The sequence below is a fragment of the Emys orbicularis genome, chromosome 14 (assembly GCF_028017835.1).
Source record: "Emys orbicularis isolate rEmyOrb1 chromosome 14, rEmyOrb1.hap1, whole genome shotgun sequence".
NCBI classification, from domain to species: Eukaryota; Metazoa; Chordata; order Testudines; family Emydidae; genus Emys; species Emys orbicularis.
In genome coordinates, this window is record NC_088696.1 from 1071993 (window position 1) to 1098249 (window position 26257).

The window sequence follows — 26257 nt, forward strand, 5'->3', positions numbered from 1 at the left end:
AAGTTTAGCGCCCAGCTGTACAGTGCCAGAGGCGCCTGCAGTACGAAGGATGGTTAAATCTTTGCACTCCTTATACGTTCCCGGGAGCTGAAAAGCTTCATCTGCCTGGACTGGAAGCTCTGCCCTTCCCCTGGCCGCTCCTAGCCTCACAGCCGTCCATTTCCCAAGTAATGAGAATGGAGTTCGTGGAAGTCCCCGCCTGATGATTTATCCAGGTCACAGAGAGGACAGCCGGCTAACTGAGGTTAACAGCTTTCTTGGGTTCATTTCAGAAAGACATTAGCATGGGGCTGTATTAAACAATGATGTGCCAAATCCTGATTCATGCACCTGGCGAGCTCCCTGTCAGGCAGGGGGACCCAGCTGACAGGCAGGGCTGAGCTGCTCGCCTGGAGGGCAGGCCCATAATTCATGCTCCTGGTGCTCAATTACACCTGACATGCCAGGCCGTGGCTCCGGTATCTCACCCAGCTGAAACAGCCCTGGGTGGGCAGCCCCGAGCCTTCGCCAGTCAGGAGTCAGCCCCCCCCACATCATGAGACAAGCTTCAAAACAACAAGTTTAAACAAATGGGTGTTTCTCACCTGCCGCCCCCCTCCCCCGTTTGCGTGTGATCAGCTCAGGGTCACAGTCTGGCCTCACCGACACAACCAGAAACACAGGCCTCCCTGACAAGAGGGGACCCTTGACCTCTGCTCCCCCTGGGCTACGGGGAGCTGCTAGCCTTGCCTCTCAGTGCCCCCTCATGCCCACGCAGCTGCCCCCTCATATCCTCCCTCTGGGCGACTCCATGGTCTTCTGCCCCCCACCTGTCCGTACATTCACTGCCCTATTTCCCTCCCTTTTCCCTCAGTCTCCTCCACTTCATGCTATCCCCTCAGCCTCTGCCCTCCCCTGTACCCCATCTTCCTCCTGCTCCCCCTCACACCCTTGTACCCCTCTTGCTGTCCCGCCTTCCCCTACACCCCCAAACCTCCGCCTGCTCCCCTTCCTTCCTCTGCACCCCCAGTCCTCCTCCTGCTTCTTCCCCTGCACCTGTGTACCCCTCCTGCTCCCCTTCCTTCCCCTACACCCCCTGTCCTCCTCCTGCTTCCTCCCCTGCACCTGTGTACCCCTCCTTCCCCTACACGCCATACCCTCCCCTACTTCCCCTGCACCCCCATACCCCCGCCTGCTCCCCTTCCTTCCCCTGCACCCCCAAACCTCCGCCTGCTTCTTCCCCTGCACCTGTGTACCCCTCCTGCTGTCCCTCCTTCCCCTACACGCCATACCCTCCCCTACTTCCCCTACTTCCCCTGCACCCCCATACCCCCGCCTGCTCCCCTTCCTTCCCCTGCACCCCCAAACCTCCGCCTGCTTCTTCCCCTGCACCTGTGTACCCCTCCTGCTGTCCCTCCTTCCCCTACACGCCATACCCTCCCCTACTTCCCCTACTTCCCCTGCACCCCCATACCCCCGCCTGCTCCCCTTCCTTCCCCTGCACCCCCAAACCTCCGCCTGCTTCTTCCCCTGCACCTGTGTATCCCTCCTGCTGTCCCTCCTTCCCCTACACGCCATACCCTCCCCTACTTCCCCTACACCCCCAAACCTCCGCCTGCTCCCCTTCCTTCCTCTGCACCCCCAAACCTCCGCCTGCTTTTCCCCCTGCACCTGTGTACCCCTCCTGCTCCCCTTCCTTCCCCTACGCCCCCCGTCCTCCTCCTGCTTCCTCCCCTGCACCTGTGTACCCCTCCTTCCCCTACACGCCATACCCTCCCCTACTTCCCCTGCACCCCCATACCCCCGCCTGCTCCCCTTCCTTCCCCTGCACCCCCAAACCTCCGCCTGCTTCTTCCCCTGCACCTGTGTACCCCTCCTGCTGTTCCTCCTTCCCCTACACGCCATACCCTCCCCTACTTCCCCTACACCCCCAAACCTCCGCCTGCTCCCCTTCCTTCCTCTGCACCCCCAAACCTCCGCCTGCTTCTTCCCCTGCACCTGTGTACCCCTCCTGCTCCCCTTCCTTCCCCTACACCCCCTGTCCTCCTCCTGCTTCCTCCCCTGCACCTGTGTACCCCTCCTTCCCCTACACGCCATACCCTCCCCTACTTCCCCTGCACCCCCATACCCCCGCCTGCTCCCCTTCTTTCCCCTGCATCCCCAGTCCACCTTCTGCCCTAACATTCCCCAGCTCCCCCTCAGGCCATCTCCTACACCCAACCTTCCCCTGCACTCCCTCAGTCTGATTCCTGCCCCCTACCTCCGTCTATGCCTCCTTGATCTGCCTCCTCCCCCCAGCTAGTCCTTACCTTCTTTTTAGTAACAGGTCTATTTACATGATCTCCATTACTACTCAACTGTCCTATTTCTAACAAGCTTGTCTTCCATGCACTCAGGCTGTCTTACCGCTAACATCTGCTCAAGCCGATGGCCTCGTAGAGCCTCATTCTCTCCTGCTACCTGGGCCAGACGCGCATTACACTCCCCAAGCTGAAGAGAAAGGGAAACATATTAGACATTCAACTCCACCTTAGAATGGCCCTATTGGGTCAGACCAAAGGTCCAGGTAGCCCAGTGTCCTGTCTTCCGACAGTGGCCAATGCCAGGTGCTTCAGAGGGAATGAACAGAACACGGAATCATCAGGTGATCCATCAAGTGAACACTCATCATCATACCAACAAATCAACTGCACGTCTCTGCAAACCAGTGGCAAGTGCCACTCTCATGTGTCCTTAACACAACTCACACATCCCCCTATTAATCAGTCCTTGACGGCTCTGTCATACAGGAAAAAGGGGTAAACAGCAAGGTGGTTAAGTTTGCAGACAATACTAAATTACTTGCGATAGTTAAGCCCAAAGCTGACTGAAGAGTTACAAAAGGATCTCACAAAACTGAATGACTGGCATCAAAATGGCAGATGAAATTCAATGTTGATAAATGCAAAGTAATGCACATTGGAAAACATAATCCAACTATACATATAAAATGATGGGGTCTAAATTAGCTGTTACCACTCAAGAAAGAGATCTTGGAGTCATCGTGGCTAGTTCTCTGAAAACATCTGCTCAATGTGCAGTGTCAGTCAAAAAACGAATCGAATGCTAAGAGTCATGGGGAAAGACAGAAAATACCACAATGCCACTATATAAATCCACGGTACGCGTATACCTTGAAATACTGCGGGCAGTTCTGGTCGCCCCATCTCAAACAGGGTAGATTAGAATTAGGAAAGGTGCAGAGAAGGGCAACAAAAATGAGGAGGAGTGTGGAGCAGTTTCCACACGATTAAAAGACTGGGGTTGTTCATCTTAAAAAAGAGACTGCTAAGGGGGATATGATAGAGGTCACTAAAATCATGAATGCTGTGGAGAACGTGAATAAGGAAGTGTTATTTACCCCTTCACATAACACAAAAGCCAAGGGTCACTCAATGACATTAACAGGCAGCAGGTATTTCTTCACACAGTGCACTGTCAACCTATGGAACTCATTGCCAGGGGATGTTGTGAAAGCCAAAAGCATAACTGGGTTCAGAAAAGTATTAGATAAGTTCATGGCGGATCAGTCCATCATTGCCTGTTAGCCAGGAGGGTCAGTGATACAACTCCAGGCTCTGGGCGTCCCAGAGCCTCTGACTGCTGGGACTGGATGACAGGGGATTGTTCACTCGATAATTGCTGTTCTGTTCTCTCTCTCTGATGCAATACAGCACCCAGGCATGGAGTTAGGCCAGCACAATGGTAAATAATGCAATGAAGTGAACTCTGCTCTAGTTAGGACCTACAACCCTGCAGAATGCTCCGTGCACCTTGGATTCCAAGGCCTGACCAGTGCAATGGTTCTGCAGCAGATTCAGTTTGCCAGGTTGTCCAGTGCCATAACTGTGCTCGGTTCTTTACAGACACGTACGGCAACAAGGTTCCTGGCCAATGGTGCTTACAATCCAAATAGGGCAGATGATAATGAGAAGCGACTGCAGACCTTGGGACTCAGGGATGGGAGGAGGAGGACAACAGAAACAGGCCATACAGCAGATCATATCCCTTAATTTGTGTTGTATATTTCTTATTTTCCTAGCTAGCTATGTGAGGTGTGTTTTTATGGTGCCTATCACCATTGGGTCTGAACTGAGACTAAACAGAAATGGGGTTAGCGGTGTTGGTTCCCGTGCAGATAGGGCTGTTTGAATGGTAAGCTGTTCTTCCTCCTTGTTAGTGCTTACTGGTGCCGCTCCAGGTGAAAGTCTGGTTTCAAGCGGGAGGGGTGCGGGCCTGACATGGTCTTACCTGTTCTTGAGAAAACACAAGCTGCTTCCTTCCCTCCACCCCCCTTTCACGTGAACAAGAGAAGAAACGAAGCTAAGTCCAACCCAAGCAAATTCTGCAGCCCCATTCCACCCTGTGTCACAGGCTTGTCCTCACGAGTCTGTGCCAACCTTCCAGCTCCGATCCCTTTTCTAGGGAACTTCTGGCCTCCCTCCTCTCCAGTCTCCAGTTCTCTAGCCTCACCTCACCAGGGTCCCAGACAATGAAGCAGGCATAAGGTCTGCTCCAAACTCTCCCTGCTTCTGATTCTCCAAGGTCATTAGTATTGTAGCACAGTCCCGTAGCAAAGTCTGCTTTCTGGACTTGTCTATGTCTGACTGTCCAGACAAATTCTGCACCCACTACTCTAGGCATCCCAGGAACGTCCCCAGCCAGGGACAGTCCCTTCAGGGCTTCTCCCTAGCCAGTCTGCTTTGTTACCTCTTCCCAGTTCTGTTCTCCTAGCAGTGGTTCTCAAACTTTTGTACTGATGACCCCTTTCACATAGCAAGCCCCTCATTGCAACCCCCTTTATAAATTAAAAACACTTTAAAATCTATTTAACACTATTATAAATGCTGGAGGCGAAGCGGGGTTTGGGGTGGAGGCTGGCAGCATGTAATAACCTCACAACCCCCTAAAGGGGTCCCAGTTTGAGACCCCCTGTCCTAAGGGCTCCGTAACAAAGCCCACTCCAACATTCCCTTTCTGTGTGGCCTCCTCTGAGGCCTCTTGACCAGACAGAGACAGAACTCCTGTCCCTTTCCTCGTCTCTCTCAGTAGAGAACACTAAAGCCTGCTCCTTTCCAGGCTCCTTCTAGTCTCTTCACTGGAGACACCTACCGACAGCTCCTGCTCCCTGCAGATCTCTTTCCACTTGGAAGGAAGGGAGTTGTTTCTGTTCCCTCGCTACCTTTCCCAGCATTTCTGCCACCCCCTCCCCCCCCAGGGACCTTGCTACAGGAACAGGGTAGGGGCAGACCATGGACTTGCAGATAATCTGATCTCTTCTGGCAAGATTTCCATAGTTGTGGTCCTGCCCTGAGAATGCTCTGTCCCATGCTCTGTGTAGGGTGTAGAGCTCTGGCATGCCAGTGCAGCGAGGTGTCCGAGCATGCTCCAGGCTTGAGAGATGAGGTGCAGGATTGTGAACCCTGCTGGGTTAGGTTGGGGCCCCCCCAGGAGCAATAAGTCCTGGAGTTATTGGCCTGTTTTCATAAATTCAAAGATTTTAAGGCCTCTATAATCATCTGGCCTCTCCTGCTACATAGCCTTGAAGTTTAGGACAAGAAGCCTGAACCTGACGCTGCGAAGGAGGGGGATCCACAGATGGGGATCTGGTTTCGTGGAGGTTAAAGAGAAGGGGAGAGAATACTGAGCCATGTGGTGCTCTGGAGGGATGAGGAGGCACAGGCCCAAACATGGCAAACTCTGTCCAATAGGAATGATTAGAGCCAGCACAGTGCTGTCCTCTTCACTCCCACAAGCTCTCCTGTGTCCCATAAATGCCACATGATCAGTGGCTTTATCCTTGTTCTGTGTTTGCTTTGTATTTTATGGCGAGCACATGGGCAGGGCTAGGAAGCACTGAGTGGAGCTGAGAGAAGAACAATTTGTGGAGGGCTCTGCAGGAGCAGAGGAGGATGGTTCACGCAGAGAGAGAAGGAAGTGCTCCAGGCATAGAGGGCGCTGTGAAAACAAGCACAGAGACACACATGGGAGGGAAGAAAACAATAAGCCAGGAGAGAGCAGAGCATAAAGTGCAAAGCGAGGGTAGGAGACAGGCTGAGTGACACCTTTCCTAGTTCAGGTGGCATTCCAGTGCTACTCAGACTCGCCAGAACTGCCAGAGAGGGGCTGGAAGGTGTGATCACTCCAGCCCCACAGGCAGCCCTGGAAAGGGGGACCAGTGCTGGCAGCTTTAGCTGAATGGCCAGTTCAATTAAACATGGAGCTGGAATATGATGAGCCCCATGCGACCAAGACGATGGGGAGCCCCCGGCCTGGGGCCCGGGATGGCAGGGAGTCCCCGGCCTGGGGCCCGGCCCCGCACGCCTAGGAGGGCAGGGAGCCCCCGGCCTGGGGCTGGGACAGTCTGATGGGATCACTGGTGGAGCTGGAATGCAGAGATCACCTTACTGATTCTGAATGCTTGAACTCCAGGCAAACCCTCCATGTTTGTGGCCAATGACACAAGCAGCAGCACTTGGTTGGGAGTTTCACAGCATAAGGCTCTTGGCACCCTGACTGTGAGCTGGAATGGTCCCCTTCCCCTTCCCCTGTCACACCACACAAAGGAGCCAGCATGTGTGAGCCATGAAGGGCAGAGGGAGCAGGGAACGAGACAGAGCATCAACATCCAGCCTGATTCTCCCCCCCTCCCCGCCCCGCATACACCGACACAGACTCACACTTACAGACAGATGCACAAATAGAGAAACGTGCACACACGGATACACTCACAGACTCACACACATGCAAACAGACAAATTCACACATCTTCACACAGTACATGCCCCAGAGCTACTGACAACCAGAGAGCAGGGCTGCTCTCCACCCACGTTTCTGTATACGCCCCCCCATGCACAACTTGACAGCAGGAGGAGCAATATCCCGTTACACTCCCGCCCAGGGCCAGAGCAGCATTGCAGCACCACCAAGCTACTTGAAACAAAACAAATTCCATTTTCTGCTAAAAACTCTGAAATGCTGCTATGTTCTGGACAAGCCCTGCCGTGATTAGCTCACTCCTGTCCAGCAAGCAGGGACCTGATCCTCTGGGGTTTAATCTTCCAGTATTCGGAGCGATTTCCTTATCAGTTTGTTACACAGGCAGACAAATTGCTCAGGCTTATGGGATGCTGAAAGAGAGCTGCAATGGTCCAATGGGTCACATCGTCAGGTTCAGCAAGTAGCCCTGCAGTGCACAGTGGGACCAGCTGCGGACTTTCCACACTGGCTACCATCACACCAGAGTCCACTTGCCATACTGATCCAAATGACAGCTGTGGTCAATACCCTTCACAGCTACGGGCACCCGACAAGCCAGCAAGCGTGGAACTCCACGGCTGAGGTGCCTGTGGAGGCAGCACGCCCTCCCCAGCTGGAGTCACACACAGCAGGAATAAATTGTCTAAGCAAAGGGGTTAACTCCTGGCAGACTCTGAAGCACAGAGCCTGCTAATAGAGATCTGTAAGGGCAGGAAACCCAATGGATACAGGAAGGGGAGGAGAAAATGCTAAAAGGGGACCTTGGGGCTACAAAGGAGCTAGGCACAAATACTGCCCAGCAGAGAGGCTGTTGCCAGGGTCTGCAGAAGCATTGGGACAGTTTCATTATAAGGGTGTGTATCTTCAGAAGCAAATTCAAGGTTTCTATCCCAGGGAGCCAAGACCAATACATCTGAACAAGCCTCATCCTGACTCACCGTTTACTGCTGTTACCACCCATTAGGACAGCTCCTTCCCAGGGGTGCAGTCCCTCTCCTGTCCTCCACAGGGCCACCCGATTCCTCACTCCGAGAGGATTTGACAGCAGGATGCAGGGATCAATGCCTAGGACATCTGCTCAATTGCAGCCGCTACCCCTGGAGTCAGGGTTTGGGCAGAGTGCATCTCTGCAGCTAGCAATGCAGCGGTTTCTCTCCTTGGTTTCCCATGCTCTCCCTGCCTCACTGGGAGCCTCCATTTTCAGGTCTTTAGCCCTTTCTCATACTGCATCATTTGCATGAGAATAGAAGCAGGTCACTGCTGCTGGTTTAGGTTGCTAGTGCATTAAATAAAGTTACTAGCCAGGCCTATAGAGTTGGAGCTGGAGTGGAGTCTTTCTTACCTGCCGCTGGGATTCCTCCTGTAGCCTGCCGCTGGCCTCCAGGTCTTGCTCGAGCTGCTGGATCCGGCTGCATTTCTGCTCCAGTTCTGCCTGCCTCTCCGTCTGCTTGGTCTGCAGTTGATAGATCCTCTGCTCTTGAGCATCCAGCTATTGACCCGCCCAGGGAAAGAAAGAAAAAATGGAAAAAAAAATCAATTAATACTAAACGGCTTAACAAAACCCTGAACAGCACAGGCCTGATGCTACTGGGGGTGGGGACTGAGGGGAGGAGAAACACCCCCCCACTAGCTGCAAGAACTTGATGTTCTGGGGACAGGAAGCCAATATGGTAGGTGCGATTTGCTAGCACACCAGCCGCAGTACTGACATGTCCAAGTCAGGGGAGTCAGGGAGCTGCAGTCACTCCGCTGAGGGACATTTGCCCTCACCCCGTCTCCGGGGGAAGCTCTACGGAGCCTGGACGAGGGACAGAAATAGAAGGCAATGGCGCGAACACAACGTTATTTAAATAAACAAACAAACAAATAGCTGCCAGCGCTGGCTACGTGTTGCAGCTCCAGGCGGCTCTGCCCTGTGCGACGGAGCGCTTGGGCACTCTCCTCTGGCATTGTCTGTACAGAGAAAAGAGAAAGGAGCGCCTTGGTACCTCGGTGGCCAGCACGTCCCTTTTGTCCTGCAGGAGCAGGAGCTGGCTTTGAAGAGTCTGGATTCTCGCATCTCGGCATTCCAGCTGGAAAACGTTTACATGGAGAGGGAGAAAGGAAGAATCATGAATGCCAGCCAGTGAGCAATGATCAGGACAGGACTAAAGCACTGATCCCCAAAGCTAACTGTGTGCAGTCCCCATCACTGACCGGCGTCTCAGCTGCTGGGGACTTTCTCTGGACAGGCAAGGTGGAAGAGGTGGCAGTAACTGCTTCCTCTCTGCAATGGCCAGGCGTGACTTCTGTCGCTGGCGGAGCAGACAGCGACTGGGAGGCAACAGATTTTGCTGGCCACAGATCCTGAGAGGTTTTTTAAACTCAGCATTGGGAAATCCTCTGCAGTGATTGGTCAGTAGCGTGGCGATATCCTGACATGACAGCTGGGGTTGGAACCACTTTTGTTCCTTGTCCCTTTCCACAGGTGATATCAACACACCTCATTTATTGGGGCCTGGGCTGGCCCAGAGGAGTGCTTGTTTTAGGAGAAAATGGATTATCCTCCATGATCTAGTAAGGCTAAACAAATAATGCACATTAACTAAATACAGTAACAGCTTCCCAAGCACCAGGCCACTTGAGAGGAGAGACATGGGGTTTGGAAAGGACGTGGCTGCAGCATCCTCCCACTGGAAATTAGCCATGCGGAGCTCCTCCTGCCACAACTTCTCCCACTCTCCTGTCTCCAGCAGGGAAGGATACAGGAAGCTTCAGCCTCACGAAGCTCGCCCACTCAAAGGCTTCCCACAAAGAGAGGGCCCCAGGCATGATGCACTTACGCTCAACCACAGAAATCTCTTCCTAGAGCCAGTGAAGAACAAAGGCCTGGACAATTCCACGAGCGCTGAAATGCCCAGGTCCCTGCACACTTGATTCTTGTCCAGAGCGCCTCCTGCGGAACCCACAGCACTCTCCGGGTCCCCCACCATGCTGTACGGCCCAGAGCTGCCCCCTTGGACCCACAGCCACTTCCCAGGTCCCCACTGCCCTGTATAGCCCAGAGCTCCCCTGCAGAGCCCACAGCACCTCCCTGGGTCCCCCACAACCCTGTACGGCCCAGAGCTCCACATGGCTGAACCCAAACAGAGAACAGTGGGGGACAAACAGCCCAAAGAGCAGTGGTGGAAGGGGAACGTGGAAAGAGGCAGGCCTGCGTCTGCGACAGGAATCAGATTCTCTCCCCCAGACGTCAGGAGTCAGCCTCAGCTCACAGAGCTGTAACCAACGGCACTGTTAAGGAAGCTGTATGTCTGTGCTGCAAAGGCCTGCTTGTGTCTGGAAGGGGCGCAGCACCAGATGGGCTCCAGTTGCTGCCCTGAACCCTGAGCCCTCGGTGCAGGTGCCCTACAAAGACGCGCCTAGCAGCTCAATCAGCTCCATCCCTTGGTGCAGCTCTATAAAACTAACTACACCAAGCCAAGTGACGGGCAGCCTGCCTGGGCTGCCTGTGCTGCGAGTCTGAGATCAAGCCCTGGAGACTGGGGCTTATTGTTAAACAAGGCTGGTCTCTGATCGGAGAGTGCCGCTCAGGCTGGCCTCTCTCGTCTCCAGGGGCCTTTACCTCTGTTTTCAGGAGCTCGTTGGTTCGGGAAGATGAGGCGAGCCTTTCACAAGGACGGGATCCCGGAGCACTGCTAACCTAAAACACAACATCACAGGGGTTAACAGCAGGCACTGGCTGCCAGGCTGCCCAGACAAACAGCAGCAGCAGGCTCAACAACGTACGTTGTCCCAGTCACAGCCCAAGGACGAAGCACTGAACATGCTCCCAGCCCTACATTCTGGCCAGCAGCGGGGCAGAGGTGGCAGCCCCTCCCCATGGCCAGCCTTTTGGCACATCACCCCTTCGGAAACAGAGCCCGGTCACGCCTCCTGAACTGCGCAAAACCCAGCAGCAGCTGTGGCCCCTGGAGCCAGCCTATGAAAACTTCCACTTCAGGCTGCAGCATTTGGAGCCCCCCATGCTGATGTCACCAGTTCCCTCATTCCCTTAGTCTCTGAAGGTTTCGATTGCCCTTCAGGTGTTTACAGACTAAACAATATAGGACTGAAATATGAGTGAGAAAAGGTCTCCAAGCTCCCATGTTGCAGCCACCTCTGCCTGGTTCCCATGTCTGTCCCCAAAAGGAGAAATCTCTCATCTCCCCGCCTGGGCCACCCAAACTCTCCCAGAAGAAATAGTTGCCCCCACCCCCGACTCCACCCCACCCCTGACTCCTACTGGGCTGACGAACATCTCCCTCTCATCAGGTTCCTTCTCCCTCCTCCCCCCCGACAGGAATCTGGGACCCAGAACAGGACGCCCTTCAACCTACCCACCCTACCATGGGGCGGGAAATCATGGACTAGCCAGCTCCCCCAGAACCCTGGCTGATTTCAGGAAGTGCCCTACCTAAACAAAGGGGGTCTCCTGGCAGCCACACTCCCAGGCCCTGCCTGCTCAGAACTCTGGGATTTTTGTCTGTGTCTGGCCTAGCCAATGTCTGGCCTCACACAATGAGCTCACTAGTGATTCCTGCTGAACACGCAGGCAGTCTGCACCCTCCCTTCCTGGCACGGCTGCAGGTCAGTACACAAAGAGCAGAACTCAAAGCTTTTTGCACTGTCCTGCAGACAACACGGTGGGGGAGACGCAAGCTGCAGAGCGTTGGCTATGGCACTCCCTTTGTTCACCACCTTCCACCCTCACCGTTATTACTGGAAACAACGTGTAGTCAGTAGCACCTAGAAGCCTGACCCAGGCCACCGTGCCAGGCACTGCACATACCCAGAACAGGGAGTTTGTGCCTTCCTCCGCACTGCCCCAGATCTGGCAGCCTCAGCCCCTTTTGCCCCAGGGCACTACGTGCCAAACCCCCTCTCTTGAAAACCCACTCCTGGAAGCCCCCAAAGGCAAATCCATGTCAGTATTGTACCAGCACTGCTCCAACTCTGCCACGCCTCCCGCTGCCTCCCCCGAGGCATTCCCAGTTAGCGTTACCCTCTGGGGGCTCCCAGGCTATCCTGTCTGGGGCAGGCCCTGTGCGTTACAAACAGGCCCACCTGGCTGCCCACACTGCCCCCTCTCCCTCCGGGCCCGTTCAGCCACCTGCACTGAAGTTGACGAGCTCTGGTGAAATCTGGCCAAACCCTATGAACACGCTGGAGACGCGAATACACCCAATGGCTGAGATGCATTTAATTAGTAACTATCTGACTAAATCTAGCTAGAATTCATATAGTAATTAAATGTTAATTGATTAATAAAAATATATTTACTGAAAACTGTCATCCAGTTGTCAACATTCAATAAATACATTCATAATTAATTTGAATATTAGTAACATAAAACGATTTTAATATCTAAATTAAATCTGTAATGGAGCCACCATCATCATCATAATATATGGAGATATCCCATCTCCTAGAACTGGAAGGGACCCTAAAAGGTCATTGAGTCCAGCCCCCTGCCTTCACTAGCAGGACCAAGTACTGATTTTTACCCCACAACCCTAATTGGCCCCCTCAAGGATTGAACTCCCAACCCTGGGTTTAGCAGGCCAATGCTCCAACCACTGAGCTATCCCTTCCTCATATTGTGCCTTCCTCAAAGCTGTAATGCTTTAGAGCTGCCCTATGCTATACACGCACAGCCCATTACAACCACAATGGGAAACGGCTGGAGTTGCACAGGTAAGCACTCAAAACCCAGCAAATGCTAAAACCCTAAATGGCTCTGGGGACGCCACTGTGTTTGTGTGTGTAAGTCTGGGCTTGTGATCTACCAACCACCTCTGTGAACAGCCAGAATCGGAGAAGACTTGCGACATGGGGGGCAATGTGGAAAAGGCAGTTCCTGGGACAGATGCCAGGCTGGCAGGCCCCTAGAAACATACAGGATTTCCTTTTATTTTGACTGTAACTAAGCCAAGGCTCCGCATCTAGATGATCTTGAGCTGGGTTAAGTACTAGACATGTTCTGCAAGCTAGTTCTTTTAATATGGTTTTCAGTCTTTTCTGAATCCCAAGACCAAATCCAGCCAGTGGGGTGACTTGTACAGAGTGCCCCAAAGAGAGAAACCACCCCTAGAAGGGAGGGGTTCTGACGTCTCACCCTATTCAAAGGCCTTGATCAGAAGGGCATGGAAGAGGGGACCCTCTCTTGGACCACTTGTTGCGCACAAGGAAGTGGTTCTGACAAACACAAGGCAGGTGGCGATCAGCCTTTCCAGACGACTGTCCCCCTTTCAGGAGTTGGATTTGTCTTGTGTACCCCCAGTTTCACCTCATTTAAAAACTGTTGGCTTACAAAATCAGGCATAAAAATACAAAAGTGTCCCAGCACGCTGCTACTGAAAAACGGCTGACTGTCTCATTGTTACTATATCATGATAAAATAAATCCATTGGACTATGAATATTGTACTTACATTTCCGTGGGATTCTGAGCCTGTTTTTCACTTGTGAGCCTTGTCTGAAGCCCAGGCCCAGCCGCCCTGGCGCTGAAGCATGTAACTTAGCTTTGCAGGGGGCCCCAGGCAATTGCTCTGCTTGCCACCTCCTAATGCCAGCCCACCATTTGTGACCCCCTAAACCCATCCCATGACCACCCGTGGGGCTGCATACCCCAGGTCAAGAAACACTGATCTAGATGAGTGGAGTACCCCCGGAAGACCTCTGAGTACCCCCAGGGGTACATGTACCCCTGGTTGAGAACCACTGCCACAGAGGACACACGGATTTAGCGGGCGCAGGCACCAGCCTCATCATGCATCCAGCAAAGTCAGGCCTGGTCCACCAGACTGTGGCGTTGTACCTACTCTGTCCTTTCTTGCATGTCACAGGCCTAACGAACATCCTGCGGTTTTCTGGAGGCCTGGCCAAATCACAGGGCCAAATACCAGCCGTGATTAGAGGCCTGGAGAGAGAATGAACAGACTGGAGTTTTTACCCAAGGTGGAAGAGGAACAGGAAAGGGGATATATTTGAGGGATACATAATAAAGAAGGCTGTAGAGGAAGTAGCACATACACCTCTCTCATAAGACTAGGACAAGGGGACTGTCCACAACACTCAAAGGATCACACTGAACATTGAAAAAAGAATTACTTACGAACACAACACAAACGACCCATGGAACTCACCCCCACCTGATATCATTGAGGCCGAGAGCCTAGCAGGACTCTAAAAAGGAGAGGACATTTGGATGGATGATGGGACTAGCCAGTGTCACATGAAAGAGTTAAACTGCCCCTGGGACTCCTGCTTCAGGGCGTCTGAAGGAACATGGAGATGGAGCATCTCCCTCAGCAGGACCTGTCCTGTGCCTTGAGGCTCTTTCCTCCTGCTGCACTGAGGCGTGAGGGGTTCAGCCGTGTTCAGACCAAGTCTCCTCTGAGGGTTAAGGGAGCCTGCATGGGAGAGGACTAGCTGCCTTTTGTGGCAGGCAGGGTGGAGTCTGGTAACAGAAAGTACCGCAGATTCCCTATTCCGGGGAGGCGGGGCACATTTCAGCTACAGCTCCCAACAAGCTAGCCTCACAGAGGTCAGGTTAGGGTGTACCAGCCAGGGCACTGAGTTTTATCTCCCAGACTTTCCCTGCTGTGCGTATCCTACTCCTTTGGCGATAGGGTGACCAGACAGCAAGTGTGAAAAATTAGGACAGGGGTGGGGGGTAATAGGCGCCTATATAAGAAAAAGTCCCCAAAACCAGGACTGTCCCTATAAAAACGGGACATCTGGTCACCCTATTTGGCGAGCAGAATAATGCACCTGTGGCCTCACATGTGGACTGTGCGAGGAGAGGGGTTACCACAGCTGCTCTCCCTTACCAGAGTCTGTCACACGGGGCCACAGGGCAGGGGGGTGCAGGTACCATTTCGGTCAGAGTGTATTCTGCAGCACTGCTGGCCTGGGACAGCCTGCCCCTCTCCTGCCAGCCAGGCACAGGAACAGTCACGTGCTGCCCACCTTCCCCCCAGAAACAGGAATCCATTTGCTTGCTGCAGGAGAGTCGGTGGCATGTTTAGGGCGAACATTCCCCCCACTCCCCTTCCTCTCTCATTTAAGTGGAATCAATTGTGCCATTTCTGCTTTGCTTTTCAAAAGCAATTACTTTCATGTCATTTCTACAGACATTCACAGAGAGCGAGCGAGCGAGGGCTTGATTATCCATCCCCACCCTCGTCCTGTGGCTTCTGCAGCGGCGGCGAAGTATTAAATTAAACGAGGTGTCTATGGAGCTGCGATGGTTTCAGGTCAGAGACGCTATGGAAAGCTGTATGCTGCTCTGCTCCTGTATATGTAAATGGATATATTAAAACCACTGATGTCAACTTGCAACACTCATCTCCTCTGCTCTCGGGTGATCAAAGCTGATTGCTGAGGCAATTACTGCAAAGGGAAGGAAAATCACGGCCTCCTGCTCATCCCTGAGCTGCTGGAGTTTAATTGCTTAGTGTAGCTGAAGCTGCAGCTCCTTCTCCCTTGTGCGCACGCACACACACGTGCGAGCATTTCACACAAGGAAATACACACAGGAATGCTCAGTTTTGGTGAAGCAAGGACAACGAGAAGCACCCCAAACACACAGAGACCACAACATGAAAAATAACCATGTTTTAAAATGAATAAGCCACTACAGCAGGCAAGCAACCAGAGCAGCAATGGAGGGGGAAAACCACAGCCACAAAATACAAGCTCACAGCAGCAGCCTCTCTCATGCTCTACCCCTTGGACCCAGAGTCACCGTAACATAGAGCCCTTTCATAAACAGTAGTAAGTGGGGTTTTTACCCACGAAAGCTTATGCCCAAATAAATCTGTTAGTCTTTAAGGTGCCACCGGACTCCTTGTTGTTTTTGTGGATACAGACTAACACGGCTCCCACTGATACTGGCCTCCCCAAACCATGTGAAGTAGGTCAGAGCCATTACCGAAGGAGAAGCGTGAGGCACTGTCAGTGTCCTACCCCCGTGAGTCCCGACTCCCTGACCTGCTATCGAAGCGCTAGATCACATTTACACTTGCTTCAGCAAAGGGTGCAGCTCAGCCCGTGCTGAGGACAGTTTAACTGCAAGCAGAGGACAAACCATGTTCAGCACCACTTCAGAAACGGCGCTTAGAGCTCAGCCACTCAGCTGCAGCAGTGCTTCCACCCAGGGTCACCTAGGGTTTGTCTACACTGCAATGCACGGCGTGACTGCAGCACAGGCAGACAGACCTGCGCTAGCTTTGACCGAGGGCAGCATGGGCTGCGCAAGTCTATCCGCTTGTGTAACCAGGCCTCCTCGGTGCGGCGCTGTCCCCCTCTAGTGGCACCTCGACCATCTAGAGATTGGTGAGAGACATGTGGCTTTTAGTTCAAGCAGTAGAGGCTCATATACTGAGGCTAGGTCTACACTACCCGCCTGAATCGGCGGGTAGAAATCGATCTCTCGGGGATCGAATTATCGCGTCTCGTCGGGACGCGACAATCAATCCCCGAATCGACGCTCTTACTCCACCAGCGGAGGTGGGAGTAAGCGCTGTCGACGGGGAGCCGCGGAGGTCGATTTTGCCGCCGTCCTCACAGCGGGGTAAGTCGGCTCTGATACGTCGAATTCAGCTACGCTATTCGCGTAGCTGAATTTGCGTATCTTAAATCGACCCCCCCCCCCGTAGTGAAGACCTGCCCTAAGCTTCAGAGGTCCCAGGTTCGATCCCGCCCGCCACCAACCAGGGTTTGTCGGTGTTACACTTGAACGGCTAGCCCACGCTGCCGCGGCTTCAAAGCTATGTTATTTGAGCTAGCTAGCTCAAAGTTGGCTTGAGTATGTCTGTACGTGCTGCACTGACACCTCTGATTGCAGTGTAGACATACTGAGTGACGACCAGGCCTTAGGACTTGTCTACAGCATGGACTCCAGGGGTGTGAACTGCAGAAAACACAAAGTGGTGTACTCTCACTGCCCCATGTGGACACTGCTGGTGTGAAATAAAAGGCATTTCGTTTGCATTAATATATTCCTAGTTCATGCCATTAGCATGAGCACAACACTGTGGTGCGCTCTGCAGTTCACACCACTATAGTCCACACCGTGGTGCCACAGAGATTTAGTCTAAGGGCTTGTCCACCCAGGGAAGTTAGTGCCCAGGGAGCGAGGGTGTGAACTTAAAGCAAGCTGGCTCCTCCGCGGTAACTCCCTGTGGGGATACTCACCCAACGCACTCAGGTGGTTTAGCTCAGTATTCGGCCCAAGTGCCCTAAGCTAATGTGCACAAAGGCACTTGCGCAGTAAGAGTCCACACGGAGCTACTGCGTAGGAGTGAGTGTGCACCAGCTGCTGCTGGCTTTTCCCTGTGTAGAGAGGTCCTAAGGCTCCTGGAACCCACTTCACATGCTGTTAATTCAAACTACAGACATCAGTTAAGAAGTATAAAAAACTGAGGACAAGAATCCAGTGCCCAGTTAAACTCTGCACACAGACACAGTGGCTGGCGCACGCACACACACACAGGCTGACAGGCGTGTAGACTGTCTTTTAAATCCTCCTCTCTAAATGCTTTGTTCCTACTGCTAAAATAATCCGTGCTGTGGTTTAAGCAGGCTGGCTGGTCCCTGTCCCCCCACTGCTCCCAGACTCCTGAAGGGAAGGACTGCAGGTGTCAGCCCCAAGTGGGACATGGTGAATAAGCCTGGTGGAATCACTGGGTGCGTGCAAGAAAGGCATGATTCCACCCCAGCAGATATAAAGGCCCGAGGCCCGACACTGGAGGAGGCACATACAGAGAGACGGGGGAGGGTAAGTGGGGGCAGAGGTGTGGCTCGCCCTGTATCATACAAACAATGGCATCAATATTTAGAAGAGGCGTTACCTGGATGTGTTCCTCCCTGGGGGGCTCATTTTCCCAGGGTAGACATGCTCAGAATCTAAAGGGTTACAGCTTCGATGGTGGGGATCAAACCAAAGGGCCTTCTACATCGTGAGGCAATTCTTTCTGAGACGGAGCGTAGGGCCAGGGAGCCTGACGCTTCTGTCAGTTACTTGGGGGTTCATCGCAGTAACTCCTGGACGAGAATGAAGCTGCACCCATGGGAGGCAAATCGGGCCCTACGCGTTTATGTTCTGCTTCATTCTGTGATTTTCTCCAATACATTTTGCGCTATTTCAATTCCTGCACTGAGCTGGGCGACGGTCAGGGAGGACAGGCCCTGCCAGGAGCCTGGCGCGGAAGGAAAAGGCACTTGGAGTGGAGATGATAGGCAGAGCAGAGGGCGAGGAGTCACAACCCCTTCCTCCAAAGCTACTCGGTAGAAGCTGGCTGTGGTGAGGGTAGATGCCGCGACTGCCGCTGTAATGGATCAGAAGCCAGCAGTCAAGCCCAGCACAGAGTATTTGCAAAATAATAAATGGGGGATCTTTTCGTTTCCCTGCTGGTTTTGAGCCACGGCCAGGGGAGCTGGAATGTCCTTTTCCTTGCCGGTTCAGGCGGAGATTCTGCCACTGCCCTGTGACTCTAGCTGGCGTGAGACTCCCTCTAAAGCCCGGGGCTGGCGCCCCTGGAGGAGCATGCCCTTCTTTAGTGTCAGACACGCACAGAGCCCTGCCTGCTGCACTCGATGGCTTTGCCAGGCTCGTGCCACACCTCCTGCTGGAGCTGGATTTGCAGCCAAAGGACGTGATTCTCTCTTCCAGGCTGCCTGTCTCTTTTCATTTAGCTCAGAGCCCCTCCCCCACTGCTGCTGCTGCGGCTGCTTTATTCAATTCAACACTTGAGGGAACTGCAGATGAAATGGCTGAATCTAAATTGCCGGGGATAGAGCTATTCCCTCCCTGACCTGCCCAGCCAGAGTCCTCGTGCACACGGCCTCTCACGCAGCCCCTGGCACCGAAGCAGCACTCCTAGGCACACCAAGAAGATCCCAAAGGCCCCATTATTTGCTTCTCACAGCAGCCCCCACTTGCCTAGCCAGGTAAATGAGCAGAAGGTGTGTGCCTGAATGGGGGAGCGTGCCAGTGGAGAGAGGGCATGGACATCCCTCTGGAGCAGCACAAGGCGCGACAGCCTGTGTTACAGAAAGACCAGCAGGGCCCTGATTCTGCTCACAGGAGCATGCCTGAGACCCCTGACAAGGGCAGAGACAAGGGGTGTCATCTCTTTTATTGGACCAAGTGCTGCTGGCGAGATATTCCCTCCCCCCCTCCCTGGCCTCCCAACTCCAGCACACAAACAATTCACAGTCAGAAATGGGCAGGCACAACCAGGGCCCCCCCCCAGTGCTGGGCACAATTAGCAAGGCTGAAAATCCAGCCCACATTGGGGGGGGGGGGGAGCCCCACTGCACTTCTCCCACCTCCTGGGCAGTGAGGGGCAGGGAAGGGTCCCACTGGCTCCATTCCCTGGCAAGGCACAAGACAAAGCTCTTCTATGTACTCAAGCCCTTCCCGAGGAGCAAGTCCTGCCTTCTCCTCAGTGCTTGCAGGGCTAGGCGGCAGAAGCAAGGGGGGGCATTTCCAATCCAATTTGCACTTGTGCTGTTTTTAAACCTATAAATGCACCAGAGCATGCGGGGAAGGGCAGGTTTTCAGAACCAGCAGGAAGCTGATGTGCTTCTTTGCCATGCACCCGCCACACCAAGGAGATGGCACATGCACAAGCCCCATGGGCAGAGAACTAAACAGGGTCCTCCGGACTGTGCTGCTGTCAGCTTTCCCTTCCGCCCACTGCCATGGGCCCGTTTCCCCACTCAGATCCGCACTCTGTCCCCTTTGGGGTCAGAGTCTGGAAATTACACACTGGGACCTGGCTGTAGCCTGAAGTGCCAGGCAATTTCGGAGAGTGGAAAACCATTGCCATAAAGAGAAAGGGGAGCGCTGGAAATTCAAATGGTCTCCTGCTACTGTCACCGAAGAGTAATGACTTGGGCTCTGGGCTGCACAGACAAATATGTTGTGTGACTGCACCCTCAGCCTGCGCAGCTGCCTTCCCCCAGGTTTCATTCCCACCCTCTGCAGCAACGAGGGACTCAGGGTGGGGAGGGGGAGCTGGAGTCAAATTCTTTGTTAGGGAAAATGTGCAAGCCCCTCTCTTTCCATTTGAATGGCATTTCATTCTGTCCAGTTCAATGTTTGCTGATCGGTTCTGCTGTCTGGAAAAGCTTTGATTAAACCTCCTAATTCTCAGCTAAGCTTTTCCTTTCTGCAGGGCAAGCCCCTGACCTGAGAACATAGGAAAGTGGTCAAAAGGAGTAACAAGGCAAGGAGAAGGGAGGTGCAGGGCCTGGGAGACAGAGGAATTAACTAGAGAAGTCACTGTGCAGTTGTCTGGCAGCCGCCCTGCCAAATATTTACCCCCTCAGCAAAAGATTACCGAGCCTCCTCCAGTGCCTGCCCACCTGTCCGTCACCAGGCTGCTGGCCCAGAGGCCACAGCTACTCAACATTTGTTTTGAGGGCCCGGCCCTGAATCAGCTCCTTGGCACCAGAGTGCAGCTAGGGCTGGCAAAGCAGGAGCTTCTATTTCCTTACAGGTGTAAGCGGGGGAATGGTCCCGCTATTGTGGGGAACTTTCCTGGCTTCTGCACTACCCCGGTGAAGTGGGCTAACGAAAGGATCCGAGTCCTCGCTCCCACTTCCTTTACCCAGAGGCCTCCCTGCCCTTGAGGACTCCCCTTCCACTCTCCTGTCTGGCAGAGTCCTCGTAAACCCCGACAAGGCTGGGCCCAGGATTCCTGGGGGGCTTGACCCCCAACCCTGCTGTGGTCACCTAGGACAGGGGCTAGGGTGTCCCCACTCCGGGGTACTCTCTTTGCACTGGGCACCTCCCTCACCCACTGATCATTTTATACAATTTAAAGCAAATACAAGTTATTTAATTAACAATTACTTTTAAAAAAAGAATAAGGAAAAATGGAAAAGGTTAAAGGAAACACATCACCCTGCTCTGAGGCAGGGAATATCACAAACAGTGTCTCTGGAACGTCAGGGCAGTTCACAGTCTGTTCCTTGTAGGTCCCGGGCCTCCTTCTCAGGCCCTGGCTGTGCTGCAGGGACGCTGTGGGTTGGACACTTGCTCTGGCGGTGGCCACACGCTCTCAGGCTCTAGGTGGCAGGACCCTTCTTCCCAGCGTCGCCCCCGCCCTGTCAGGGTTACGATCCCCCTCCAAGTCTGGCCTGCAAGGCCTCTTGGCTGAGGTATCTCCCTGCGCTGGGCCCACTGCCAGGGTCCCCCTCACTCTCCCCAGCTGCTCACCGCACCCAGCTCCGGACTGCTCCAGCCCCAGCTCCAGCTCCAGCCCCAGCTCCAGCTCCACTCTGCCTCAGCACGGCTGCTGCTGCTGCTCTGCCTCCAGCTCCCTGGGCTGCTTCTCTGGCCCCTCTGGCTCTGGTTGCTGCAGCTCTCCTCCCAGGGCAGGTCTGCTCTGCAGGCTGCTTCTGTAACTCTGCTTTGGGGCTGCAGCTCTGCTCCCAGCAACTTAGCTCAGGCCCCTGCTCTCTCCTGGCTGTGCTCTGGCTTTGGGGCTGCAGCTCTGCTCCCAGCTCAGGATCTGCTCTCCCTGGGCTTTGTCTCTGGCTCTGTGGCTGCGCCTCTGGCCCCTCTGGATCTGGCACGGGTCTGCTCTCCAGCTCAGCTTGGGCCCCTGCTTTCTCCTTAGCTCGGCCCCACTCAGTCTGACCCAGGCAATTCCAGCTCACACGGAGGACGGGACCTCCCTCGCCTCCTGACCCTCTGATTAGCCTGCCCGCCCTGTCAATCAGGCTGATCTGGAGCATTGGCCTCTCCCCATTGTTCCTGGGGACTGTCAGTCTCAGGCTCCTGATTTGCCATCGACCCTTCCCCTTTTAGTACTGGGAGCTAGCCAACCAAAACACCCCCACTGAATGTTAGTAAGGGGGCAACAGTCCCCTTACATTCCCCCTTGCTAAAATACTGCCACATCCACAATATTCACACCGGTACATCCGGGCCCCATAGTAACAACATATACCCACATCATTTTATATCAACAACCCATTAACAATTATTAAAAGAACATTTAACATATTTAACATTCCACATCTACTTCTTAATACCATACATAACAATATTCATTAAAACACTACATAGAACCAATAACATAATTATCTCTAAGTCTAACAGGAAGTACACCCTTATTAGCCCTCTGCGACCTTCTTAAGACTGGTGGTTCGTTACCCATATTTTCTATTTCCCTATCCTCAGGTAATACTGGGTCAGTTTGAAGGATCTGGCCATTCTCGTTAGGGTTTGGGTTTGCCCCACTCTGTCCCCCTCTGTATTCGGTTTGTGGGACTAGAACCATTTCCCAATTGGTTTCAGCCTCCTCGGGGTGTACTGATCTACGCCTCCTATGGTCCCTATGTACTACTATCTCAGGACCCCCTCGTTCAGGCCGGATGGTGTAAACTGGTAGCTCGGGATTGTTGTGAGCGACTACAATGTGGGGATTTGACTCCCATTTGTCCTGTATTTTATTACGCCCCCGGTGTCTATGGTTACGAACTAGTACACGGTCACCAGGCCTGATGAGAGCCCCACTGGACTTGCGATCATAAGTCCTTTTCCTACTTCGGGCTGTGTCTTTAGTTGTATTGAGAGCAACGTCACAGGCTATCTTCAGCCTGTCATGGTGACCTTTGACCCAGTCATCCAAATTGGTCACCTCATTCTTAGAAAAGATTTCTTGATGCTTCTCTGGCAACGCCCTTATGTTAGTCACATGTGCAGGAATCAGCCCTTGGCGTGCCGCTTGAACTGGAACTGGCAGTCTCCCATCACATCTTTCTTGAAGAAAGGTAACTCGTCCTCCCTTCTCCCTCGTCACCGGCAGCTCATTTCCTGGTACACAGCTGTGTTCGTCAAGGATCTTCCCTCTCCAAGGAGGAATAATGGTCTTCCGTTTTCTGCCCACTTTAACATTTCCCATATGCCTTGTGGGGCCCAGAGAAAGACTCTGCCTCTCCGCTCGAGCCAGTCCTTTACTCAGCACAGCATTCTTCGTACAATGCTCGTGACAGTTCATCCTCCTGGTCCCTTTTCCTGGTAAGAGTAGCTCCTTCAGCTCACTAATGATGTTCATCCCTAGAATCCCTGGGACTCCTTCTCCTATATGGCTCCCTTTTGAGGCTTTGTCTTTCAGGATGAAGATGCATTTTCCTGGCAGTGTCTGGCCCATATACTCTATGTCTGCTTCAAGGCACCCCACCACTGGGATTGCCAGTCCATTAACAGCTGTTAGACGTACAAACCGTGTGCTGTGCATGGTCAGGTCCTTGTCCTTCAGATATTTTTGAAAATGCGACTCAGTAATGGTGGTGACTTCTGAGCCAGTATCTAACAAACATCTGGTCTTCACCCCTGCTATACATACTTCAGCAGTTAGACAGTCTCCAAATGCTCGCTTACAGAAGTCGCTAGATATGCTGGCACTGCCCACGTTCCTCTCAACACTATATGCAGAGGGATTTTCCACGAAGGACAGGCCTAGGAATCCTTCTGCCACTGCTTGGCCTTCTACTGTAGATGGACCATTTGCTCCTGGTGCCCCATTGGTTTCGAGTGCCTGGGACTCTGTTCTCCTTCTCAGTGGACATTCTCGGCTAGTATGTCCTGGCCTTTCACAAGTGTAACAAATGTATCTTCCCAGCTCGTCCTTCAGTGGGGCTCTTCGGGATCCCGGTGCCCTTGGATACTTTGGCATACTAATGGGATTTTTTTCTTTCATCAACTCGGTCATCACTTTCAGCATCTCCCCCTGTTGGACCGCCAGTTTTTGGACAGCTTCACTTAAGCTTTCCAATGTTAGCTCTGTTTGGGGCAGGGCCTTTTTCCCAGCAGCTGCATTCACTAGGCCCCCACTTCGTGTATGGGGGTTAGGCTTGGCCGCCTCTGCCACAGGAACTTCCTCTTCTTCTGACCACATAATGGCAGCCTGCATGAGTTCATGGAACTTCTTACTGGGCTCTTCTTTAAACCTCCTTTTCATTTCACGTCGGAGGGAGTCGTCTCGGAGCCCCAGCACCAACTGCTCTTTCAGAACCGTATCTGGGTCTGGAACTCGCTGAGGGTCTCGCCGCTCCACTTTGCTCATTCTCTCCTGGAGGTCATATGCGTATGCCCGGACAGTTTCACCAGGCTCCTGCTTTTTCTCAAAAAACTCCTTTAGTCGGGTTCCAATAGGTACCTTGTCTCCATACACTTTTAGGAGGAGTTCAAATACCTTTTCCACATCTTTCTTGTCTGCCACTGCCATGAACTTTACTGTGGCCTTGGCCTGGCCCTTGAGGTGCTCCTCTATGAAGTCCACATGATCTTCTTCAGGTACTCTTAGCACACGCAGAGCCGCCTTCACAGACTTGACCCACTCCTCTACTGTAATGTCTCCTGGTCTAGTCGGGAAGCCACCAAACTCCGTGACCTTCCGCTCCCGTGGGACATAAATAGTAGGGGGTTTCTTAGCTTCTGCTGTCTGTTGGTCTATTACTGCCTTGGCCAGCGATAAGGCTTCTCTCTGTTCAGTTCTAGCTTGCTGTAATGCCTCCGCTTGGTCTGATAATCTGCGCTGAAGTTCAGCAAACTGGGTTCGTAGTTCTTCAATTCCAGCCATGGTAGGGTGCTCAACCAGGCCCGGACAGTGCTACTAGAACTCAACCAGTAAACCAATGGGGTGGACCCTGTGGATAGGATCCTGTTCGTGACGCCAATTATGTAAGCGGGGGAATGGTCCCGCTATTGTGGGGAACTTTCCTGGCTTCTGCACTACCCCGGTGAAGTGGGCTAACGAAAGGATCCGAGTCCTCGCTCCCACTTCCTTTACCCAGAGGCCTCCCTGCCCTTGAGGACTCCCCTTCCACTCTCCTGTCTGGCAGAGTCCTCGTAAACCCCGACAAGGCTGGGCCCAGGATTCCTGGGGGGCTTGACCCCCAACCCTGCTGTGGTCACCTAGGACAGGGGCTAGGGTGTCCCCACTCCGGGGTACTCTCTTTGCACTGGGCACCTCCCTCACCCACTGATCATTTTATACAATTTAAAGCAAATACAAGTTATTTAATTAACAATTACTTTTAAAAAAAGAATAAGGAAAAATGGGAAAGGTTAAAGGAAACACATCACCCTGCTCTGAGGCAGGGAATATCACAAACAGTGTCTCTGGAACGTCAGGGCAGTTCACAGTCTGTTCCTTGTAGGTCCCGGGCCTCCTTCTCAGGCCCTGGCTGTGCTGCAGGGACGCTGTGGGTTGGACACTTGCTCTGGCGGTGGCCACACGCTCTCAGGCTCTAGGTGGCAGGACCCTTCTTCCCAGCGTCGCCCCCGCCCTGTCAGGGTTACGATCCCCCTCCAAGTCTGGCCTGCAAGGCCTCTTGGCTGAGGTATCTCCCTGCGCTGGGCCCACTGCCAGGGTCCCCCTCACTCTCCCCAGCTGCTCACCGCACCCAGCTCCGGACTGCTCCAGCCCCAGCTCCAGCTCCACTCTGCCTCAGCACGGCTGCTGCTGCTGCTCTGCCTCCAGCTCCCTGGGCTGCTTCTCTGGCCCCTCTGGCTCTGGTTGCTGCAGCTCTCCTCCCAGGGCAGGTCTGCTCTGCAGGCTGCTTCTGTAACTCTGCTTTGGGGCTGCAGCTCTGCTCCCAGCAACTTAGCTCAGGCCCCTGCTCTCTCCTGGCTGTGCTCTGGCTTTGGGGCTGCAGCTCTGCTCCCAGCTCAGGATCTGCTCTCCCTGGGCTTTGTCTCTGGCTCTGTGGCTGCGCCTCTGGCCCCTCTGGATCTGGCACGGGTCTGCTCTCCAGCTCAGCTTGGGCCCCTGCTTTCTCCTTAGCTCGGCCCCACTCAGTCTGACCCAGGCAATTCCAGCTCACACGGAGGACGGGACCTCCCTCGCCTCCTGACCCTCTGATTAGCCTGCCCGCCCTGTCAATCAGGCTGATCTGGAGCATTGGCCTCTCCCCATTGTTCCTGGGGACTGTCAGTCTCAGGCTCCTGATTTGCCATCGACCCTTCCCCTTTTAGTACTGGGAGCTAGCCAACCAAAACACCCCCACTGAATGTTAGTAAGGGGGCAACAGTCCCCTTACACAGGCAAGGAGAGATTGTAAGACCCTGGAATGCAGTGTGTGTTACACCTAGTCTGTAAGGATCACAACAGCAGATTCCACCGCCGTCCTTCTAATCTCATGAATGTGCTGAACAGCAGCAATGACTTACTCCAGATTGATATCATGTAACCACGAGCAGAACCTGTCTTCTAGAGTGACAGTGACACCAGCCACTGCCCATTGATGGCATCCGTGTAGCTTCCTTAACTCTATGAACTCTCAGCTACGTCCTGCATTGTGATGGCTCTAGAGTGAAGCTCTTCTAACCGCTCTGTAGTGCGGCTCAGCTCTCCACTCACTCACACACCTGGAAAAAATTCGACAGATCTTCCAGGAATCAAAACACGGAAATGCTGATCAGCAGTCACTCC

General features: G+C 53.5%; 1 protein-coding gene across 1 annotated transcript in view; it reads right to left on the reverse strand.

The window, feature by feature from the left end:
• Nucleotides 1-26257, reverse strand: part of PMFBP1 (polyamine modulated factor 1 binding protein 1) — a 353820-nt gene that overhangs the window by 100509 nt on the left and 227054 nt on the right. Inside the window, exons 7-10 of the mRNA XM_065416399.1 lie at nucleotides 10382-10459; nucleotides 8766-8849; nucleotides 8120-8266; nucleotides 2386-2469 (exon numbers count right to left, since the gene is read on the reverse strand). Of these exons, the coding sequence (XP_065272471.1) occupies nucleotides 2386-2469; nucleotides 8120-8266; nucleotides 8766-8849; nucleotides 10382-10459 (393 nt within the window). The remainder of the gene's footprint in view (nucleotides 1-2385; nucleotides 2470-8119; nucleotides 8267-8765; nucleotides 8850-10381; nucleotides 10460-26257) is intronic.